This window comes from Phaseolus vulgaris, chromosome 9, assembly GCF_000499845.2.
Source record: "Phaseolus vulgaris cultivar G19833 chromosome 9, P. vulgaris v2.0, whole genome shotgun sequence".
NCBI lineage: Eukaryota > Viridiplantae > Streptophyta > Magnoliopsida > Fabales > Fabaceae > Phaseolus > Phaseolus vulgaris.
Genome location: NC_023751.2, coordinates 10,576,257 through 10,594,995, shown reverse-complemented (window position 1 = coordinate 10,594,995; position 18,739 = coordinate 10,576,257). Strand labels below are relative to the sequence as shown.

General features: G+C 31.4%; 3 protein-coding genes across 4 annotated transcripts; 2 read left to right on the top strand and 1 right to left on the bottom strand.

Moving 5' to 3' along the window:
* Window positions 1-1,093: 1,093 nt before the first annotated feature.
* LOC137821150 (fatty acid elongase 3-like) lies at window positions 1,094-2,357 on the bottom strand. Its single transcript, XM_068625609.1, has one exon. The coding sequence runs from the start codon at window positions 2,138-2,140 to the stop codon at window positions 1,301-1,303; it is 840 nt and encodes a 279-aa protein (XP_068481710.1). The 5' UTR covers window positions 2,141-2,357; the 3' UTR covers window positions 1,094-1,300.
* Window positions 2,358-6,281: 3,924 nt separating this feature from the next.
* LOC137820754 (uncharacterized) lies at window positions 6,282-7,950 on the top strand. 2 transcript variants are annotated; one of them, XM_068624994.1, is made up of 2 exons: window positions 6,282-6,421; window positions 6,947-7,950. In XM_068624994.1, the coding sequence occupies exon 2, from the start codon at window positions 6,947-6,949 to the stop codon at window positions 7,634-7,636; it is 690 nt and encodes a 229-aa protein (XP_068481095.1). In that variant the 5' UTR covers window positions 6,282-6,421; the 3' UTR covers window positions 7,637-7,950. The 2 variants fall into 2 exon arrangements, with proteins under 2 accessions (XP_068481095.1, XP_068481096.1); XM_068624995.1 differs by having other exon boundaries at window positions 6,412-6,547.
* A 9,143-nt stretch (window positions 7,951-17,093) lies between these two features.
* Window positions 17,094-18,739, top strand: LOC137821837 (probable galacturonosyltransferase-like 1). The gene has a single exon (XM_068626609.1). It carries the CDS (start codon window positions 17,245-17,247, stop codon window positions 18,343-18,345), a length of 1,101 nt encoding a protein of 366 aa, XP_068482710.1. The 5' UTR covers window positions 17,094-17,244; the 3' UTR covers window positions 18,346-18,739.

Sequence of the window (18,739 nt, the reverse complement as noted above, 5' to 3'; positions counted from 1 at the left end):
TCGAATGTTTGATAATTTTTTATGAGTCAGTGGAAGCATCTCGTTCTGGAAGCTGATGCAAATATTGGTGTGTATCAAATTCATAAGTTTTTATCAATAATAAAAAATATAATAAATAAGAATATTTAAAGAATAAATCCTATCACAAGTAGTCTAACAATAAAGATAACATCCCACCAAATTTAGAAATGAGTACTATACAAGTTTGTATAACAAGATTTTTATATAAATAAAGTTTTGTATATATTCTAATAGTAAAATACAATTTTATAATATTTTTTAGAATAAAATATTATATTATAATAATATAATAATTCTTTTGAGTGTCAAGTTGATGGATTTGGCGTTGTTGTGGTATCATTGTACTTTTTATATGTATATGCTACGTACATTTACTAGATTTTGATGTAGTGTGTGCGCATGTACATAAAGGTAAACTTAATTCATGAAAAATAAGGTTAGAAGTTGGAATATTTGACTACTTCATGAATCGAAATATAGGAGCCCCTTAATTAGTTTATTAACCTTACGAACGGTTTCTAGAACCATAGACTCTACAAGCCTCAAATCTAAATAATTCAAATAAAATATAGTTACGAAACAGTGTTTTAAGTTTTAATATAACCGACATTTCTATCCACACCATTGGTATGTAATTTATTCTTGAAGGTTTTGCATAGAAGGTATTCACCCAAGAATCACATGTTAATTATATTTAATTTGAAACATGACATAATACCAATGGTATATAAATAAAATCAAACATTATTTTGGTGGTGGGTAGTTAGGTACGGTGTGACTTATTTTCGTGATTCTATTTATTTATTTTGTTGATAAAAAAAATCCTTTATTTAGAGATGTAATATTTCAACCCATTATATATTTAGTTGAGAATTGCTTCTCTTCAGTAGGAGGTAGTGGATTTCGAATTGTTTTTCATAAGAACTTCTTAGCATCTATCATTATAACTAATATTATAAAAATTAAATGAGAAGATCCATCCACTTGCGTCACCATTATTTCTTTCCATTGATTTGATGAGAGGAAAGAACAATATTAATAGCTCCTAAAAATTGCAGTAGCATGAAGATTCTTACAACAGTTTAAACATCTACTACCCTTCAGTTTGGATGTTTTTTTAACTATACAATTTCAATTGTGAAGTGGTCAATGAAAGCTTTACGAGCTCTGGATTCATACATACGGAGTCATTACATTTGATGAAAAACCCAATAAAAGATAAAATGAACCTTTTTGTCCTTAAATGACAAAAACTTCAATACCGTAGAGTTAGGTTAAGCTAAGAAGAGGAAGCACAACTACTTTTACTTTTCCTTTGTGAATGCGTTTTCACGTAGGATTTCAAGAACTGAACGAGAAAAGCAGCGTTTAACAGAGAGTTGAAAAGCCAAGCTCCGATTCCGTTACACCCTCCTCTCAAGTAATGCAACGAGAGAACGCCAACGTGGCACGCCAAATTACATCCCAACAGTGCCAGCTGGCAATTCGCGGTGAACGACAACGGCGTTTTGCTAGGCAACCCGAGTTCTGTCCAGAACCGGAACGCACAAACGACGGAATAAGCCGACGTGTAGAACAGAATGGCCAGGACCTGAAGCGACTGCGAAAACTCCAGCCACAGAAACGACATGACGAGGAGTACGGAGTTGTTAAACAGTCGCAAAAACGACAACCTTCGGTCACGCAAAACCACGAAGAAGGTGCGCAGCAGGTGGAGAAAGCGTGAGAGATAAAAGACGTAGGACCAGAAGAAGACACGACCGGACGGACGAGTACCGAGAGGAAAACAGAGGAGCCACTCGAAAGAGGTGGTTCTGCTGCGCCGCCACAGCCACCGCGTGTCGCGGGCTTCGGCTTCGGCGGAGAAGAGCGTGCCGGTGAATATCGCGACGGAGACTAACGACATGATGAGGCTGTGGAGGGCGGGGATGGGTCCTAACGGAAGCGAACGGCGGAGACGGGAGAGTTTGAGGAGGAGGTGGAGAGTTAGGGCGGCGATTACGTATAAGGAGATGGCGGAAATGAGGAAGGACCAGGTGGCGCCGTATAATTGGGTGGGAGTCCAGCGGAAGGAGACAATGGAAGGGTGTTGTATTAGCCAATATTTCATGCTCTCCATAATGATAACAATATACCATACAAACTATGTGTTTGTTTGTGAGTTAAGTATTGTAAAATTCTTGCAATGCAAACCATGTGGGAGAATATTTTTAGGTGGTAATAAGAATTAATATAATAAAGGAATGGAATTTATGATAGAATTTGGAACACCAAAGTTGAATCATTCTTAGGATTTGTTTAGTGAGACTTTAGGGTTTATGCTTATTCTTTGTTATTGAGCCTTGACCTTGACTAATGTTATTGAGTTTATGCTATTGTCGTCATCTAGAAGATCAAAATCAAACCCACGAAGAAATATTATGAGAGGGTGGAAGAGACAAAATGAAAATACAGAGACACAACACAACACAAAATGAGGACCTTGACCCTTCCAAGTAATTTATTTTGTTCTAAAGTGGGAACAGCACCCCCATAAAGTCTTCTCTATTAGTCATGAACTCTCTAAAAAAAACATTTTCTTTCCCATTGTCTTCTTTTTCATGCACAATTAGGACAACATTGTTAAGAGAAATATTTATCTGTGTCTATATATATCTAACATATTTAAGGTAACTGTATATTTAAAACTTTAACTTAATATCCCTGTTTGAATTAAAACAATCATAGGTGTGTTTTTAGTTTAATAATTATATATCAATGATGTAAACCAATTTTATAATCTAAATTACATTCATATAATTTTTAAATTAATTATTATAAACCAACAAATTATCATATATATTTTTAAAATAATAATATAAAACTATCAATGTTAATTCACACAAATATAATTTATGTTCGTTAATTGACACAAATATTAGTAATTTGTGTTTCTCAATTAAGTAGTTCAAAGTTCTAATATTAGTATTTTAAATGTGAAATTGAACTATTTCTTCATTTCTATTTAGAGAGTGAAATGGACGTCTGTTGTTATAATTTATTTTTCACCAAAGATTATATGCAAGGAATAAATCTTGGTTCTTCACAGGCAAACGAAGGCACAAGAATTAAGAAACACGATCACAAAGAAATGCATATGCAGAACAAAAGTATGGTACTGATGATTTGTTCTTTGGGCTTTAGGATTGGGCTCCTTAAAGCTCAGCTAAAAATTGGATAAAAGAGTGGGCAAATTCTTCTTGCACCTCCATAGTTTTTTCTGATACTCTCGTATTTTGAAAATTATATTTTACTATTGTATTCTCTAGAAATGTAAATTTTGTATTTCAAATTCTAAAATTTGAAATAAAATTTTTTACATTATGAATTGAAAAAATTGAAATATAAAATTTGCATTTTAAATTGTATAATACAAAATACAAATTTGTATTCCAAATTTTAAATTTGAAAGGTATTTTTAAATTTAGAAAATACCTTTCAAATTCTATAATTTGAAATAGAATTCAAAAGGTATTTTGGAATCTCTAAAATATCTTTTAAATTTTATAATTAATAAAAGATAAATTAGACTTTTCATAAAAAGTATGAAAACGCAACAAGCAATAAAATGAGTGTCAACTTATCGCAATTGTGCACTCTCATGTTTTTAGACTTACACCCCCAATGAAGGGATGAAATGACAAACACATCCTTGAGAAAATATATCACAGATTGCATATTTATAAATCAAGAAAATATCTTCCAAAATATAAATCTATTAAGAATTTCTTAATCCGTAATACATGCACATTCTGAAATGTATTTTTAAATCCAATAATACATAATGCATTCAATAATGTGTAATCCAAAAAGTATTAATACATTCTATAATGTAGTATATATGTATTTTCAAATTCAAAATTATATTTCGAAATATGTATTTTATAAATATATTTTGGGATATACAATCCATAATATAATACATAATTTTAAAATATATTTTTGGATTTGAAAATTTATTTTAAATATATACCATATTCTACATTTTATAATTTAATTTTAAATATAAAAATATATTTCAAAATTCACAATCTAAAATCCAAAATACTAAAAGGTAAAGCTGGGAATTTCATTTTTATGGGATGCAAGATCAATATGGGAGTGCAAAATGCAATGCCCAAACTGGTCTTTGTAAAGTTCTTTGGGCTTTATGCTATAGAAAGTTGAGGTTAAAAATGACCTTTTTCTTCTTGGACCCCATTATTACTAATTGTATTTCATACCAACAGAAAAAAATAAAAAAAATAAAAAAAATTCCTCTACTCTACAAAGCCACCATTATCATTCTCCTTATTATCATTGTTGGTGTCATCTTTATTTTTCATTGTACTCTTTGAAAGGAAAAAAAAATCGCTACATTTTCATTTTTACTGCACTCTTTAAAAGGAAAAAAAAAGAAAGATCTTTTTAGAAAATTTGTTTTGAAAATTCTTTTCTTGAAAACTAGTTTCATAATACATTTATATTCTAGAAAGTTCGTTCCGAAAAGTATTTCGTATGTTTCTAGAAGTGTGTTATTTGAAATCCTATTAGTTCTGAAAAATTCAAAAATCTTATTCTAAAATAAAATAATCATTTTAAAAATTATGGGATCTCGTTAGAAATCAAACTGGTGTAGGAAGAAAAAACCTGAAAAGTCATTATGTAAAAGCATGGATGTGAACTTTGTGGTATAACCCTAGAGTCTTTCACTAAATGTAAAATACAAAATTGAGTTTAATTTTAATAATTTTTAATGTAAATTTTTACATTCACGAAAGATTAAATATTAACTTATAATCTATAAAGTGCAAAAACATATTTATTATGAAATAATTAAGGATTTGTAATTAATAATAAAGGTAAATTATATCGATAATTGGAAAGGAAATTACAGGAAGCCGCCAGACTTGACTAAAACGTGGACTTCAAAGTTATTACTTCTGCCACTTTCATTTTTCTATTTAGAAATTAGGTGGAATGTAGAAATGTAATAAATTAGGATATTTTTACCAACTATTTTAAAAACAAATAATAAATTAGTATATTTTTACCAACTACTTTTAAAAACGTGTCAATTAATTTCTAAAAAAATTAAATGGTTATAAATTATTTTAAACGTATTTATAATTTAACACTAATTTTTAAAATTTTATAGATGTTACTTTCATTTTGTCTCATTATATTGTTTTTATTGACATATTAGTTAATTTATTACTACCCAGATATTAACCCCATTAAAAACTAAAATTCAAAGGTATTTAAAACTTTGTAATTTGAGTTTAATGATAGAAATCAAATTGCAATATTTAGTCTTACTTTCAATATTGAAATAAGGATAACTTAAATAAAGAATCTAGTTAATTAAAAAAGTAAGAATGTTAGATATTAATCCTTTATTTTAATTTATAATTTTAGTTGAAAACATTAAATGTTTTTATTAAATATTTAACATTATCTTGGATGTAAAATATTAATTATTTGCTATATTTTTATAAATGGTATATTTTTAATTTCGAAGTTCTGAATTTAATTTATACATGTTTCTATTCTTAAATACCTTTTGCAGACATTTAACATCCAGTCATCTTAATAACCCGTGATATGCGGTGTAATGACGTAACATAAAGATTAATCTTGTTAAATATTTTACGATAATATTATATTTATTTTTCATCACAAATTATAATTCATTATTTTTGTTTCTCTTTATCAATAGGAGTTTGCATTAGAGCAATAAACTAACCTTTCATAATGTGAGAAATTAAGTTCAATGTTTAAATTTCAATAATAAAATTTGGAGATGAATGCAACAAACTAATTTTTTAGTTATCTAAAAACTTTTTAAAATTTGATTTATTTATTTTTTATATTTTTGGAGTTAATATAGAGTGAATCACTGGATGTGATGACTTTTTTAAGCAGATTAAAGTCTGGTTTATGAATTTTGTGAGAGTAATTATTTTCCTTAAACTTAACCATGCTTGGTAATAAGAAAATAATCTCAAAGAGTACTTTCCTTTTATTTTTATGTCTAAATTAGATATTGATTAAAAAAAATATTATATTGCATTTAAAATAAGAGTATGGATTAAAAAATATTATGAATAAAAAATGGTAAAAAAAAGGAGAATTAGAAAAGAGTAGTAAAAAATAGGAATAAGGAATAAAGTGAATAGTAACATTGGGTTGAATTGTTAATTTGCAGGAACAGTAAAAGGGAGAAGGTTGGTGATTGGTTTGGATCTCTTGTGTGCAGATAAACCAAAATCGGAAGCAAAGAAGCACATGATATGAATATGATACTGCCCCCTTTCTTCTCTTTTCACCATTGACTTCCGCATTTCATCCATTCTTCTCTCAATTTTCCCCCTTTCTCCAGGTTTGTCATTTTCTATTGCCATCTTCTTTCCTTTATCGTTTCCATTTCTTCTTCTTCTTCGCGCTGTCAAATGCCCCAATCTGTAAACCCTCCTAATCTTCTTTGCATCACTTCTCAATTGTTCATGTAAGAAAGACTTCAAAATTGACTACTTTTTTTTTTAATTTTTGCTTCATCAAACCATATCTGGCTATTTTGTCAGCTTCATGCATTCCTGTTTGTTTGATTTCCTCTGATTGCCACATCTTCATCCCTTTCTCTAGATTTTCTTTGTTTTTTCATTTCACCCTTTTTTTCTTTCAATTCCGTTCATCAAGCGGGCTTTGTCGTTTGCGTCATTGAAAACGTGTTTGTTTGTTAAGGAAACATGCGATAGCTTTTTGGTTCTCAAATACCACATGTAAAATACTGATTATTTTTGTCACAGAGCGTGGTGTGCGAGGATTGTCTTGTGTGTGACCGTTGTTGTATATGTTATGGAGAACTGTTAAGTTGTGTTGGAATCTGAATGTTTGGATTTTGTAGATGGCAAGTGGGTTTGGGGAATCAACTGGGAGGTCACCCCCAAGCCCTTCATACTTCAACAACAATAATAATAGCAATGATGCTGGGAATTTTGAGTGCAACATTTGCTTTGAATTAGCGCAAGACCCCATAATTACTTTGTGCGGTCATCTTTTCTGCTGGCCTTGTCTTTACAAATGGCTTCACTTTCACTCACAGTCACGAGAATGCCCGGTTTGCAAGGCCCTCGTGGAAGAGGACAAGCTGGTTCCCTTGTATGGGAGAGGAAAAACCTCCACTGATCCAAGATCAAAGTCTATTCCGGGCATGAATATCCCAGATCGCCCGGCCGGTCAGAGACCTGAAACTGCTCCTCCACCAGAAACAAATAGTTTTCACCCACATGGGTTTGGATTTATGAGTGGCTTTGCACCACCGCCAATGGCAACAACAAGATTTGGGAATTTCGGATTGCCCGCAGCTTTTGGTGGTTTTATACCGTCCTTTCTCAACTTTCAGTTGCATGGGTTTCACGATGGGGCCTTGTATCGGGGAGCCTCTGGTTTTCCTCATGGATTTTCTAGTACATTTCATGGTGTTCATGCTCACGGATATCCTCTTCGCACTCATCAAAGTCAGCAAGACTATTATTTGAAGAACCTGCTTCTAGGTGTTGTTTTCTGTGTTCTTCTTGCTTTTATTTGGCAATAGATTGGATACCACCTCTGGTTGCTAGCAGAACAAGACTTCTGCTATGATAGGTCTTCTGGTGCGCTTTGTTTTGTAACTGAGGAGTAAGGATAATGTTCATAGAATAATACTGTCTTATTACTCTTGTAGTCCTGTTCTCTGTGACACCCAACTTGCGTGGTATCCATGTGTTAAATCTAAAGCATGAAAGCAGAACACCAATTCTTAGGAATAAAGATACCAGTTGTATCATCCATAGATATTAATTTCATGGTCAGTATACTGTGTTTGAGACTACAAGACAGTTGAAATAGTGAAGTTCTGCCCTTTGTTTTCTTGTGTTCTCATTTTTTCCGATACATGTTGACAGTACTATCTGGTGTTATGTCTAAAATATGTTGATGGATAGTACTTTTTACTTCTAAATATTTAGGGTTTATACTTTCTTATATTAATTTCAACAGTCTTAGATGTGGTTTGTGCACATTCTGTGATGTTTTCATTCAGCTTGTTTTTGTGCTCTATTTTGTTGTTGTATGACCAGGAATGGTTTTTACATTACTTGGACAAGTATATAGAAATCTAAGTCTTTGATTGGATTGGTGGAAGGAGGTGGAGTGAAATGGGATTAAATTCCGTTGTTTAGATTTGTAAAAAGAGGATGGAATAAAGTGGACTGGTATGGAACATATAGTATTGTTTTGTATCATTTTTCTTCCCTTCCAAATTGGTTGGAATGAGATGGAACAAAAAGTCTGATATTTTATAATATTATAAATTACTTTTCTCTCTTTTCCTTACTTCCTCTTGTTCAATATGTCTCGTAACACAAAATGCAGCATCCCCACAACTTCGAGAGTTCCTTCATAGTTTCAATGTTCACAGTGCAAATCACCACCAACCAAGGTAATATCCCCCCTTCCTCTAGTTCTATATGATTCACGGGCATTATTGCTTTCTATCACCTGTTGAATTATTTTTTTTATCTTTTAATGTGAACGACGAGGCTTTAGTACATAACCTGAGGTTTGACAATTCTTGAATCAGAATGTTAGCACCACACTCTTTAATACATTATGTTTAACACATTTTCCACTATTTGTTGAAATTTATGGAAAAACACTGATTTTTGTGGGTTGTAACTTGAATGTAGGAAAATTTAATGAGAACAAAGTATATGCACCAAATGTCACACCAATGTTGATTTCTCATTGATTGATAGTGTAGAATCTGTTAACTTCCAAGTTACAACGTATATCCATTAAACTCAAATTAATTGGTCAACATTTTTTTATGTTTGGGAAACTCAATTCACACTTTGAAAGTTTTAAGTGTTGTTGCCATATACAAACCACGTAGTAAAGGAGTTTAATATTTAGTGATAACTTTCATAAAGTGATATATGCGAACAACAACATTCTATTGATGAACTTTTCTCCAAGACACATCATCAAGTTACAAGCATTTTCTCGTTTTTTCCTACTAAAGAGGATGATTTGGATGTGATATGCATATTCACCTGAGATGTAAGAACTAGATCTATGAATTCTAAAGGTAATATGTGTATATATACCTCAAAATTAACAGATCTAGCTTTTGGCATCGTATTGATTTTACTTTGTGCCTTTGTTAAGTTGTGATTAAAGGGGATTGAGAGGAAATTCTTATGATGATTAAATCGATTTGTGGTATGACAGTGGGAGAAATCGAGTATTTTTTAGATCACGGTGACTTTTACGCATATTATTATTGCTCGTACTAACATAAGAAGGAGAGTTATGCTAAAAACAAGTTTCTAAAAGGGTTTTAAACAAATAAATTTATTAAATGTAAGTTTTTGAATGTTGCGCGCTCCATCAAATGCAACATGATTTCAAAAAGTCATTGCTTTATCAAATGCAACATGATTCAAAAAGTCATTAATAAATTGTTTGTTATATAAAACTATCATCTAACTATAAAGTATTATATGATGTTTATGATTTTTTTTTTTAAATTATTAAAACATAATTTAACCCTTCTTTATTGTATTTTTCTTATTGTTCACACCATCTTATCTTTGATTTCTCATGATTTTGAATTGTTTTTGTCTTGTGGAGATGATAAATTTTTTCCCTGGTCCCACAATAGACGTTAAAATGTTTCTAATTTAAAGTAAAATGACTTTAAACTGGTGATTTCAAGTATTTCTCTCAACTTAGAATATATCGTATTTATAGGGTTTCTCTTTTCTAGTCTTCATTAGATAGTTTTAAGTACTGGAAAAGCAAAAGCATATTCAAGAAGTAAGAGGTATAGGAAAAAAAAAGTCTTGAAATTTAAGGATTTAGTTGTTTATCTAGTTTTTAACATTTCAGTAATAAATTATAATTATCATCAATCTCGCTAGACCTGTCAAAGAAGGTGTTCTATGATCGAGATCGCCTAAGGGGTAACTTATTATTACATGACATTTAAATCTTATATTTTTTTAACACTTAACTTACTTTAGATGTCTCATTCAGCATATACTTAGTGGGACAAAAATCGATTCCTAAATCTAGAATGGTATAATATGTATTATAATTTAATCTTATTTTTAATTGATGTAAGATTTTTAACATTATTTTCAAATCTAAAGCTTGAAAATAACATTTTTGTCGAGTTCTCAATCACAAATTGTATGTTTTCTTGCTTCCTTTTTATTTTAAAAATAATTTTTTTCATCTAAGTACGTAGAAAAGAAAATCATTCAAAGCTTAGCACTCGTAATTGTTTATTGGACACTCATGTTGTTTGTCAACTTCATTCACAATCTTACAGATAGAACAAATAAGATTTCTCAAAGCCATTAATAGGAAAACAATTACTTTATAACTAATTATATTAATATTTTAATTTGAAATATTAATATATATTATTAATTTTTTTATCAGCATGTATTATTAAAATGAAGATATTAAGTGTGTTATTTTTCATAAAGACATTAAAATATAACTTTTTCAATACTCATGGAGCCTACCTTCAACCTCATCTAAGAGAAATCTTAAACCTCCCTCACTTCCCACATTTGAACCATTTTCGACAAAGCCTAAATTTTCTCCTCCCTTCATATTCCACAATATGCATTATGCTAAGTTTGTCCAGAAATTATAAACCAAAAACTAATTTTTTTCATTGTACAGAAGGATCAAAAATGCTTTTTTTTTGTTATTAATAAAAAATGCTTCTGTTTTCACTTATACCTAGCACGTTTTAATTAAATTTCAACTAACAACTACTTATGAGGTCAAAACATGTTATACTTTTATGGCTTTGTGGTGAGGCAAGATGTCTTCTCACTTTTTATAGAACTGCATGTTACACGTGACAGAATTGTCTGAGTAACAATAATACAAAACTAATTAATAGATATGCCCTCACTCAATTGAATTTTTTTGTGTTATTGAAGTAGTACTAGATTGTAATTAATATACACTGTTTCAACTACATTGTCAAATTTGTTATCTGAAGTAAAAAATATTATCTTATTCTTATATCATCATCTAAAATTTCTAGATCCAAATCCTAATCCTTTGTTCTAAATAGAATTTAACTCTATGTTTTAGTCCAAGAATTGTGAGTGATTGATCATGAGTGTTCTAGAGTTGTGTCAGAAATACTAAGAATTATGAGAGAATTTGTTTGGAGTAGAGCATCTGTTAACTCTGAGGGGAGGGACAGGGCCATGTTTTTGAGTTTTGTTGCACATGTCCATGTTTTGTCTCTATGGGTAATGAATGCAAAGAGTATAAGATACTAACATTAATTAGGGTGTGAATGGGTTTGTCAAAAGTCAACTTCTTAAAATTTGGACTTCACATGTAAAAAAAATTAATGGATTCAACTTCACTTATTTATTTAATCAAATTCAATTAAAAGCTTAAATTTGATTTGGTAAAAAATTAAAATTAATTTTTATTTGTTTAATTCATTTATAACTTAATTAATTTTATTTTTGTAAGTGTTTCTTAAATTATTTTTTTAAAATTATCAATATAACAACTTATTTATCAAACTCTTATTTTCATTTAACTCACCAAATATTATGAAAAAAAAATAAAAAACTTTTAATAAAATATTACAAGTATAATATATGTAAAACTAATTTCATGTAATATATATATATAAGTTATTTATGAACTCTCAATATCAAATTTGTAATATTTAGACTCAGTTCATCTGCATAACCAAATCTAATAAAAAAATTGAGTTTGTTTATTTAACTAAAACAAATAAATTAAAAAAATAGTAAGACAAATTTTAAATAGTTCAGAAATAACTTTGCTCGATTCCATGTATTGCACATTCACATGCATTAAGGGACACACATGACAAGAGTGTCTACCAAAAATATAAGCCAAGACATAGTTAAATTCTTCTTCTATGTCCACGAATATAAAATATAATTATAAATATTGATTAAAATAATATTTTTAATATTGTAATCCAAGAGTAAAATTAGGGGTGGCAAAGCGGGCTAGTCCGCCCCGCATTGACCCGCTCCGCGTTTGGTCCGCCCCGCAAAGTTATTGCGGGCTAGAACTCCCGACCCGCGCCGCATAAGAGCTGGTCTGCGGGTTTGCGGGCCAGCCCGCGTTTTTTTTTTTTTTTACATTTTTTTCTTAAAAAATTGTCAAATTAAATCTATATAATTGTTACTATCAAACCTAAATTTTCTTTTCTTCCTTTTCAAACATAGTCAAACATCAAAACATTAAACATTAAGATAAATATCAAATATCACTATTCTTCTACTTCCAAAACATTAAAAATACCTAATTCTAAAACATTAAACATAAACATAAACATTAATTCAAAAACATTAAACATAAACATTATTGACATTCTTTCATTTCAATAACATTGGATGCAGAAAAATTTTCATCCATTTTTTTTTTTTGTGGGTTAGCGGGCTAGTCCGCCCCGCCCCGCTGCTGGCCCGCGCGGACCGCGGATTAATGCGGGACGGGCTAATGCGGGTTAGCGGGTTGAAAAGGTCAGTCCGCTCCGCGTTTTTTACTAACAGGCCGCGGGCCAGCCCGCACTGTCCGCCCCGCTTTTCCATTCCTAAGTAAAATAGCTAAACTCCTTGTGTTGGGTCTCGAAAATAGTTATTTACTGTTAATAATTAGATATTTTCCAATATTTATAATTTTTTTTAATGAAATGTATTTTTTAAATATTAAACTTAAAAATATCTCATTTCAATATTCGTTTTATACCTAAAAATATGTTGGGTTGAAATTGTAATAAATGAAAAGTTTGGCATACGCATATTAATAATTGAAGCAAATTACATTGATATTTTAGATATGCTTAAATGATATTCTCCTCTTCTTGGTTTGAAATATACACAGAGTCATTGTCTAAAAAGTGAACATGAGTTGTACTTTAATATTTTTTTAATACAAAAGCTTCATAGTAAAAGTAAGCAATTAGTAAATGAATCAGATTATATAAACTTAAAATAAGTGTTTTATGAATAATTAACTTTAAAAAAGACATCTTATTTAGGCAGTAAATAGGATATTTTCTTGATAAAATATGCAGATTAGAGAATTATACAACAAAATATAAATATACTTAATAATTAATAACAAAATCCCTTATATATTTTTAAAAATAAGTCTGACTGACCCAATATCTCTCTCAATAACATTTAGTTTTTCTTTTCTGCAGATTCCAATGCCATCATCAATTAATTTTAATATCGTATTATTGATTTAATGTTTTAATATAGAATGAAATTTAAATACCTATATTAATGACTTTAATTTTTCAATTTAGATATTTTATTTTGTCTTCTATGGTCACAGAGCAGATATGAATAATTCATTAGGGTGGCTTAATAGTGAGACATTTTAATGATGTGTATAAATATTAAGTTAAAGCTTTGTCGTTGTCATTATAAAAAATAGATCATAAATATTTAAAATTTATCATCAATCATGATATTAATTACAGTGGCAGAAAAAAAAACTATTAAAATCACTTGCAATAAAAATAGAGTCAAAATATATATAAGTAAATATTTAAAAAAGAAGAAGGAAATAAATGTAAATTTCTCTATATTATATTCTTATAACAATGTTTTAACTAATATTCTGTTACTGTCCTTTATTCACTAAAATTTCAAAGTCCTTCACAAATTAACTTTATATATATAACAGATGTGGATTTTACCAATGACTAGTTTAATTTTTGTTCCATACATCATGGCCTTTAATAAACTTCATTTATAAGGTTGAAATCAATTTTACTAAGAAAAGGCTAACTTTAATACCATTCAAATTAACAAAAACAAGTATTGTTATCATAGATGAACTTTTTAATATAAAGAAAATTAAATTCCATTGGCGACATTGAAAGAAAATAATTTAAAAAAACATTTAGTGTTTTAAACAAATGTGCAATTACATTAAATAACATGAGAGTTTTGTCATTCGATAATATTACTAATAGAATTCGCTTTCGAGAGAATACATGTACATGTCCTTTACCGATAACATTTAAAGGGTCCTAATTCAATTTGTTATGAAAATAATTATACATATAATAGAATGGTATATAAGAAAATAGTAAAAGAAATGGTAATTTCTTATTTACATCACTTCATGTATAAGAAATATATATTTATGAGTGACTTTATGTATAAGAAATATATATTTGTGAGTGAGCTATGTGTCAGTACATACGACATTATTCCGACTTGTAATTTTTCTCGCACAATGTGTTTTGTGTGTTTATGAAATACTGAGTTTGCTGCTATATGCAAGTCCGTTTGATTGTCACAAAAAAGTCGAGCCGGTAAGTTACATTGCATTTAAGTTCTGCAACAGATATCTTAACAAAACTATCTCCAAACAAGTATTAGTCATCATGCGGTATTTTGCTCCCGCAGGTGATTTTGATACATTTGTCTATTTTTTTGACTTCCATGAGATAATAGAATAACCATGAAAAATGCAATACCAAATACGGATCCGAGTTGTCTGACAACCTCCTAGTCTGAGTCGCAATAAACTGTCAATGTCAGATTGTTATCGGATGGCAATAGCAATCATTGTCCCGGTGATCCTTTGATGTACTTTAGGACTCGAATTGCGACATCCAGGTTTTCGTGGAGGCGGTATATATTGACTTTGGCTCCAAACCGAAAATACCATGTGAGGCCGAGTAACCATGAGGTATATCAGTCGTCCCACAAGTCGCCTGTATTTGATTAGATTATTAATAACTCTCTATCCGATGTGAGTTTTAGGTATTGCTCCATTGGAAATTTGTCTGAACGAGCACTTGTGAATCTCGTATCTTGCAATATATCAATCACATATTTTCTTTGTGATACGTAAATAACAGCTTTTGGAACGGGAGAATTCAATGTGATTTCTTTTCATTCCTTATTTTTTGATTTTTCATTTCCTTTTCTTTGAAAAAAAATACCTTTTATCTATAGTTTTAGTATAATTGAACTATTTTTATATTATTATAAACTGATTTATAATAATTACTTTCTAAGGTAATTATTACTTTCTAAGGTAATTATTATAAATCAGTTTAGGATGCATGATGGTTTTGTGATGACAGTGTAGAACTATGTTATGCAATCAGTGCATAACTTTTTAATAATTATTTTAATATACGTATAATTTCCAATCAATAACATAAAATCTCTATACAGACATTGAATAAGAATTAAACTTTAAAATTTGAGAGTAACATTCTCGATAGAAAATAACGAAAAAATAATAATCAAAATTTGTCAGTTTAATAATGTTTCAAGGCAAAAATTAAATCTAGTTTGACGAAAAACCTATTGGGGAGTGAAAATAGAAATAATAATAATTGAAAAACAAAAGGTGAAGCATTAAAAGATCCATGAAGTATTCCATGTGTAAAATGTGAGAATATTATGTAAAAATAAGACGAAAGACACATGAATATGAAATTGATTATATAGACCAATAAATGGGACATTCGTACGTCTGACATTTTGTAGCATCACCCTAAGTGGACCCGTTAACACTGCACACTCACCAAAACCCTTAATTCAATCATTCTTTACTTAATTTTTCTTAATTACTTAATTAACAATCCTTTATCAGAATGAAAATGTCTATGGAAGATTCGGTTGCTGAGATATGGTTTTCAGATGAAGGTGTGATAGTTGAACATATATACTGTAAGAAGAAACCAAAAAGGAAAAAAATGGCTTGCTTGACCACAAACATCAACAACACTGATTCAATGTGTGCGTGTGTGTTGCTTAATTAGATAAATACATATAAAGTCGTAAGAACAACGTTTACTGCAACGAAGAAACACAGTGAATACGAAGAAACACCACACACTCTTTACAAGTCCTCTGTCTTTGTCACTTTACCATCAAGTACTCTCACCATTTTCAATTTCTCATCCAAGCTTCACGGATCAATGCTTATTTCTCATAATTATCAAAGATAATTCTAAAATGTAATCTATTTAGTGATAGGTTTGAGTATTTCCTTTTTTCATTCAAAATGAATTAAAATGTAAAACTTTATGCCCGGAAAACATGAAGAAAACTAGCTGGTGAACAAGCATGTGAAATCATAATATCGTGACAATTATTTAGGGTCAGGCCACAGAGAAATTTTGTCGTGAACCCCTCAAATTCAACGTGGATGGCCTGTTTTATCACAGACATTGCAAAATTAATTAATTTAGATAAGATGAATTAGTAATCACTTGAATATAATATTAGGGGGGGACTTAACGTCGGTATTTTGTAATTTTTTTAATATAGTTTTGGTTTCACACTCGATAAACTGGTTTAAATGTTAAAATTACAAAAAAAAATATAACATGAAAAAGGCTTTGTAAAACAAATTTTATAATTCTTATATTTCAAAAGAAATCAGTCCCTACTTTTCTGCCAAAAGTTGTTCTTAATGGTAAAAAATCAAATATATCTGTTTTAAAAGAAAAGGCATGATACTTACACAAATGTTTAGTAAATAGAGTAAATGATGAATTTTAATAAAAAAAGCACACACGGTTTAATTATGTTTTTAGTAAACACAACGCTTATCATCATTTAATAAAAACAAAAAATAACGTTAGTAGAGTAGTTGCTTAGTTTATTTGATAAAATAAAATTTTAAAAATATTAAGGTCTGTGCTGGAAGTATAAAGAATAAAATTTGATGAAAAAGTATAAAGAATAAAATTTGATGAAAAAGTATAGGAAGAATAAAACTTTATGAGAAACATTGAATAAAATAAAAAAGAATTGGAGGAGTAAACATGAAAAGGCTAACATGAGAAAGAAGGTGTTTATTTATTACTGTAAAAGTAAGTGGAGCCCGCCCTATTTTTGTTGTGTAGACTGGAAGTTGAATGAATTTGATGAATGGTGATAACAATATGAGTGAAAGAAAGAAGAGAAGTAATTGAGACAAGAAGGAAGTTCAAACTTTAAGAAAGAGGGACCCAACATCCTAAGCCTGAAAATGCTAGAAAACCATCCACGATGTGTGTGAACTCACCAACTATACCAAAATCCCTGCCTTATATTAATTCTTCATTCTCTCTCTATTCATTCATTCATCTCTTTCTCCATAGACAGTATGAAATTAAAGACCAGAAGACCAAAATCAAATCAACCACCACTCTTGTTCTTTCTCATTCTCTCCCTCTTCTCCCTACCCTCTCCGTCCTCCTCTTCCAATGAGGCCAAATCAACCACCACCACCATCACCCATCAATTCAAAGAGGCCCCCGAATTCTACAACTCCCCAGACTGCGCCTCCATCACCGACACACTCCACAACCTTAACAACGCCGACACCTACATATGTTCCGAGGAAGCAGTCCACGTCGCAATGACGCTTGATACCACATACATCCGGGGATCCATGGCGGCCATCCTTTCGGTCCTCCAACACTCCTCCTGCCCGCAAAACATATTCTTCCACTTCGTCTGCTCCTCCAACGCGTCCCTCCTACGCGCCGCCATCTCCAACTCCTTCCCCTACCTCAACTTCCACCTCTACACCTTCGACGACTCCCAAGTCTCGGGGCTCATCTCCACCTCCATTCGCTCGGCGCTCGATTGCCCCTTGAATTACGCGCGCTCCTACTTGCCCAACCTCCTTCCGCTGTGCGTGCAGCGCGTCGTGTACTTGGACTCCGACCTTATCCTCGTTGACGACATTGCCAAGCTGGCAGAAACTCCGTTGGGGGACAAGGCGGTCCTTGCCGCCCCTGAATACTGCAACGCCAACTTCACCGCGTATTTCACCCCAACGTTCTGGTCCAACCCCTCGCTCTCGCTCACCTTCGCAGATAGGAAGCCCTGCTACTTCAACACGGGGGTGATGGTGATCGATTTGGAGCGGTGGCGAGAGGGGGATTACACCACCAAAATCGAGGAATGGATGGAGCTGCAGAAGAGGATGAGAATCTACGACTTGGGTTCTCTCCCTCCCTTCTTGCTTGTCTTTGCTGGGAACATCGCTTCCGTCGATCACAGGTGGAACCAGCACGGTCTCGGCGGTGATAACTTCCGTGGACTCTGCAGAGATCTCCACCCTGGCCCTGTTAGTCTCTTGCATTGGAGTGGCAAAGGTAAACCCTGGGTTCGATTGGACGCTAACAGGCCATGCCCTTTGGACGCGCTTTGGGCACCCTATGATCTATTGAACACTCCATTTTCTTTGGATTCTTGATCAACATTCTTCAGATTCATTCCATCCTACATAGGATCCAACGATCCGTCACATATATACACACACAATTATACATACATATATAATAATAGAGTATATAGTTACATACAATACAACTTGAGCTCTCTCCGGAGCTTAATTTCCGATTGGTTCAATGCAAGGGTGACAAGAGTTTTGTTGTAGCTTGGTACAGATTTGAAGAGAACATAAGGCGGCGTAGATTCAAACTAGGAGGAGGAAAGGGTGAATTTTGAAGTGACGGTGTCATTGTAATCGTACTGTTCTTACTGTATCAACTATCGAATAACTGTGCATACAAAGAGCTTCCGCATTCTGGATGCGTGAATTCCTCGACTTTTTATTTCAACTTAATAAATTTCTGTGTATATAAAAA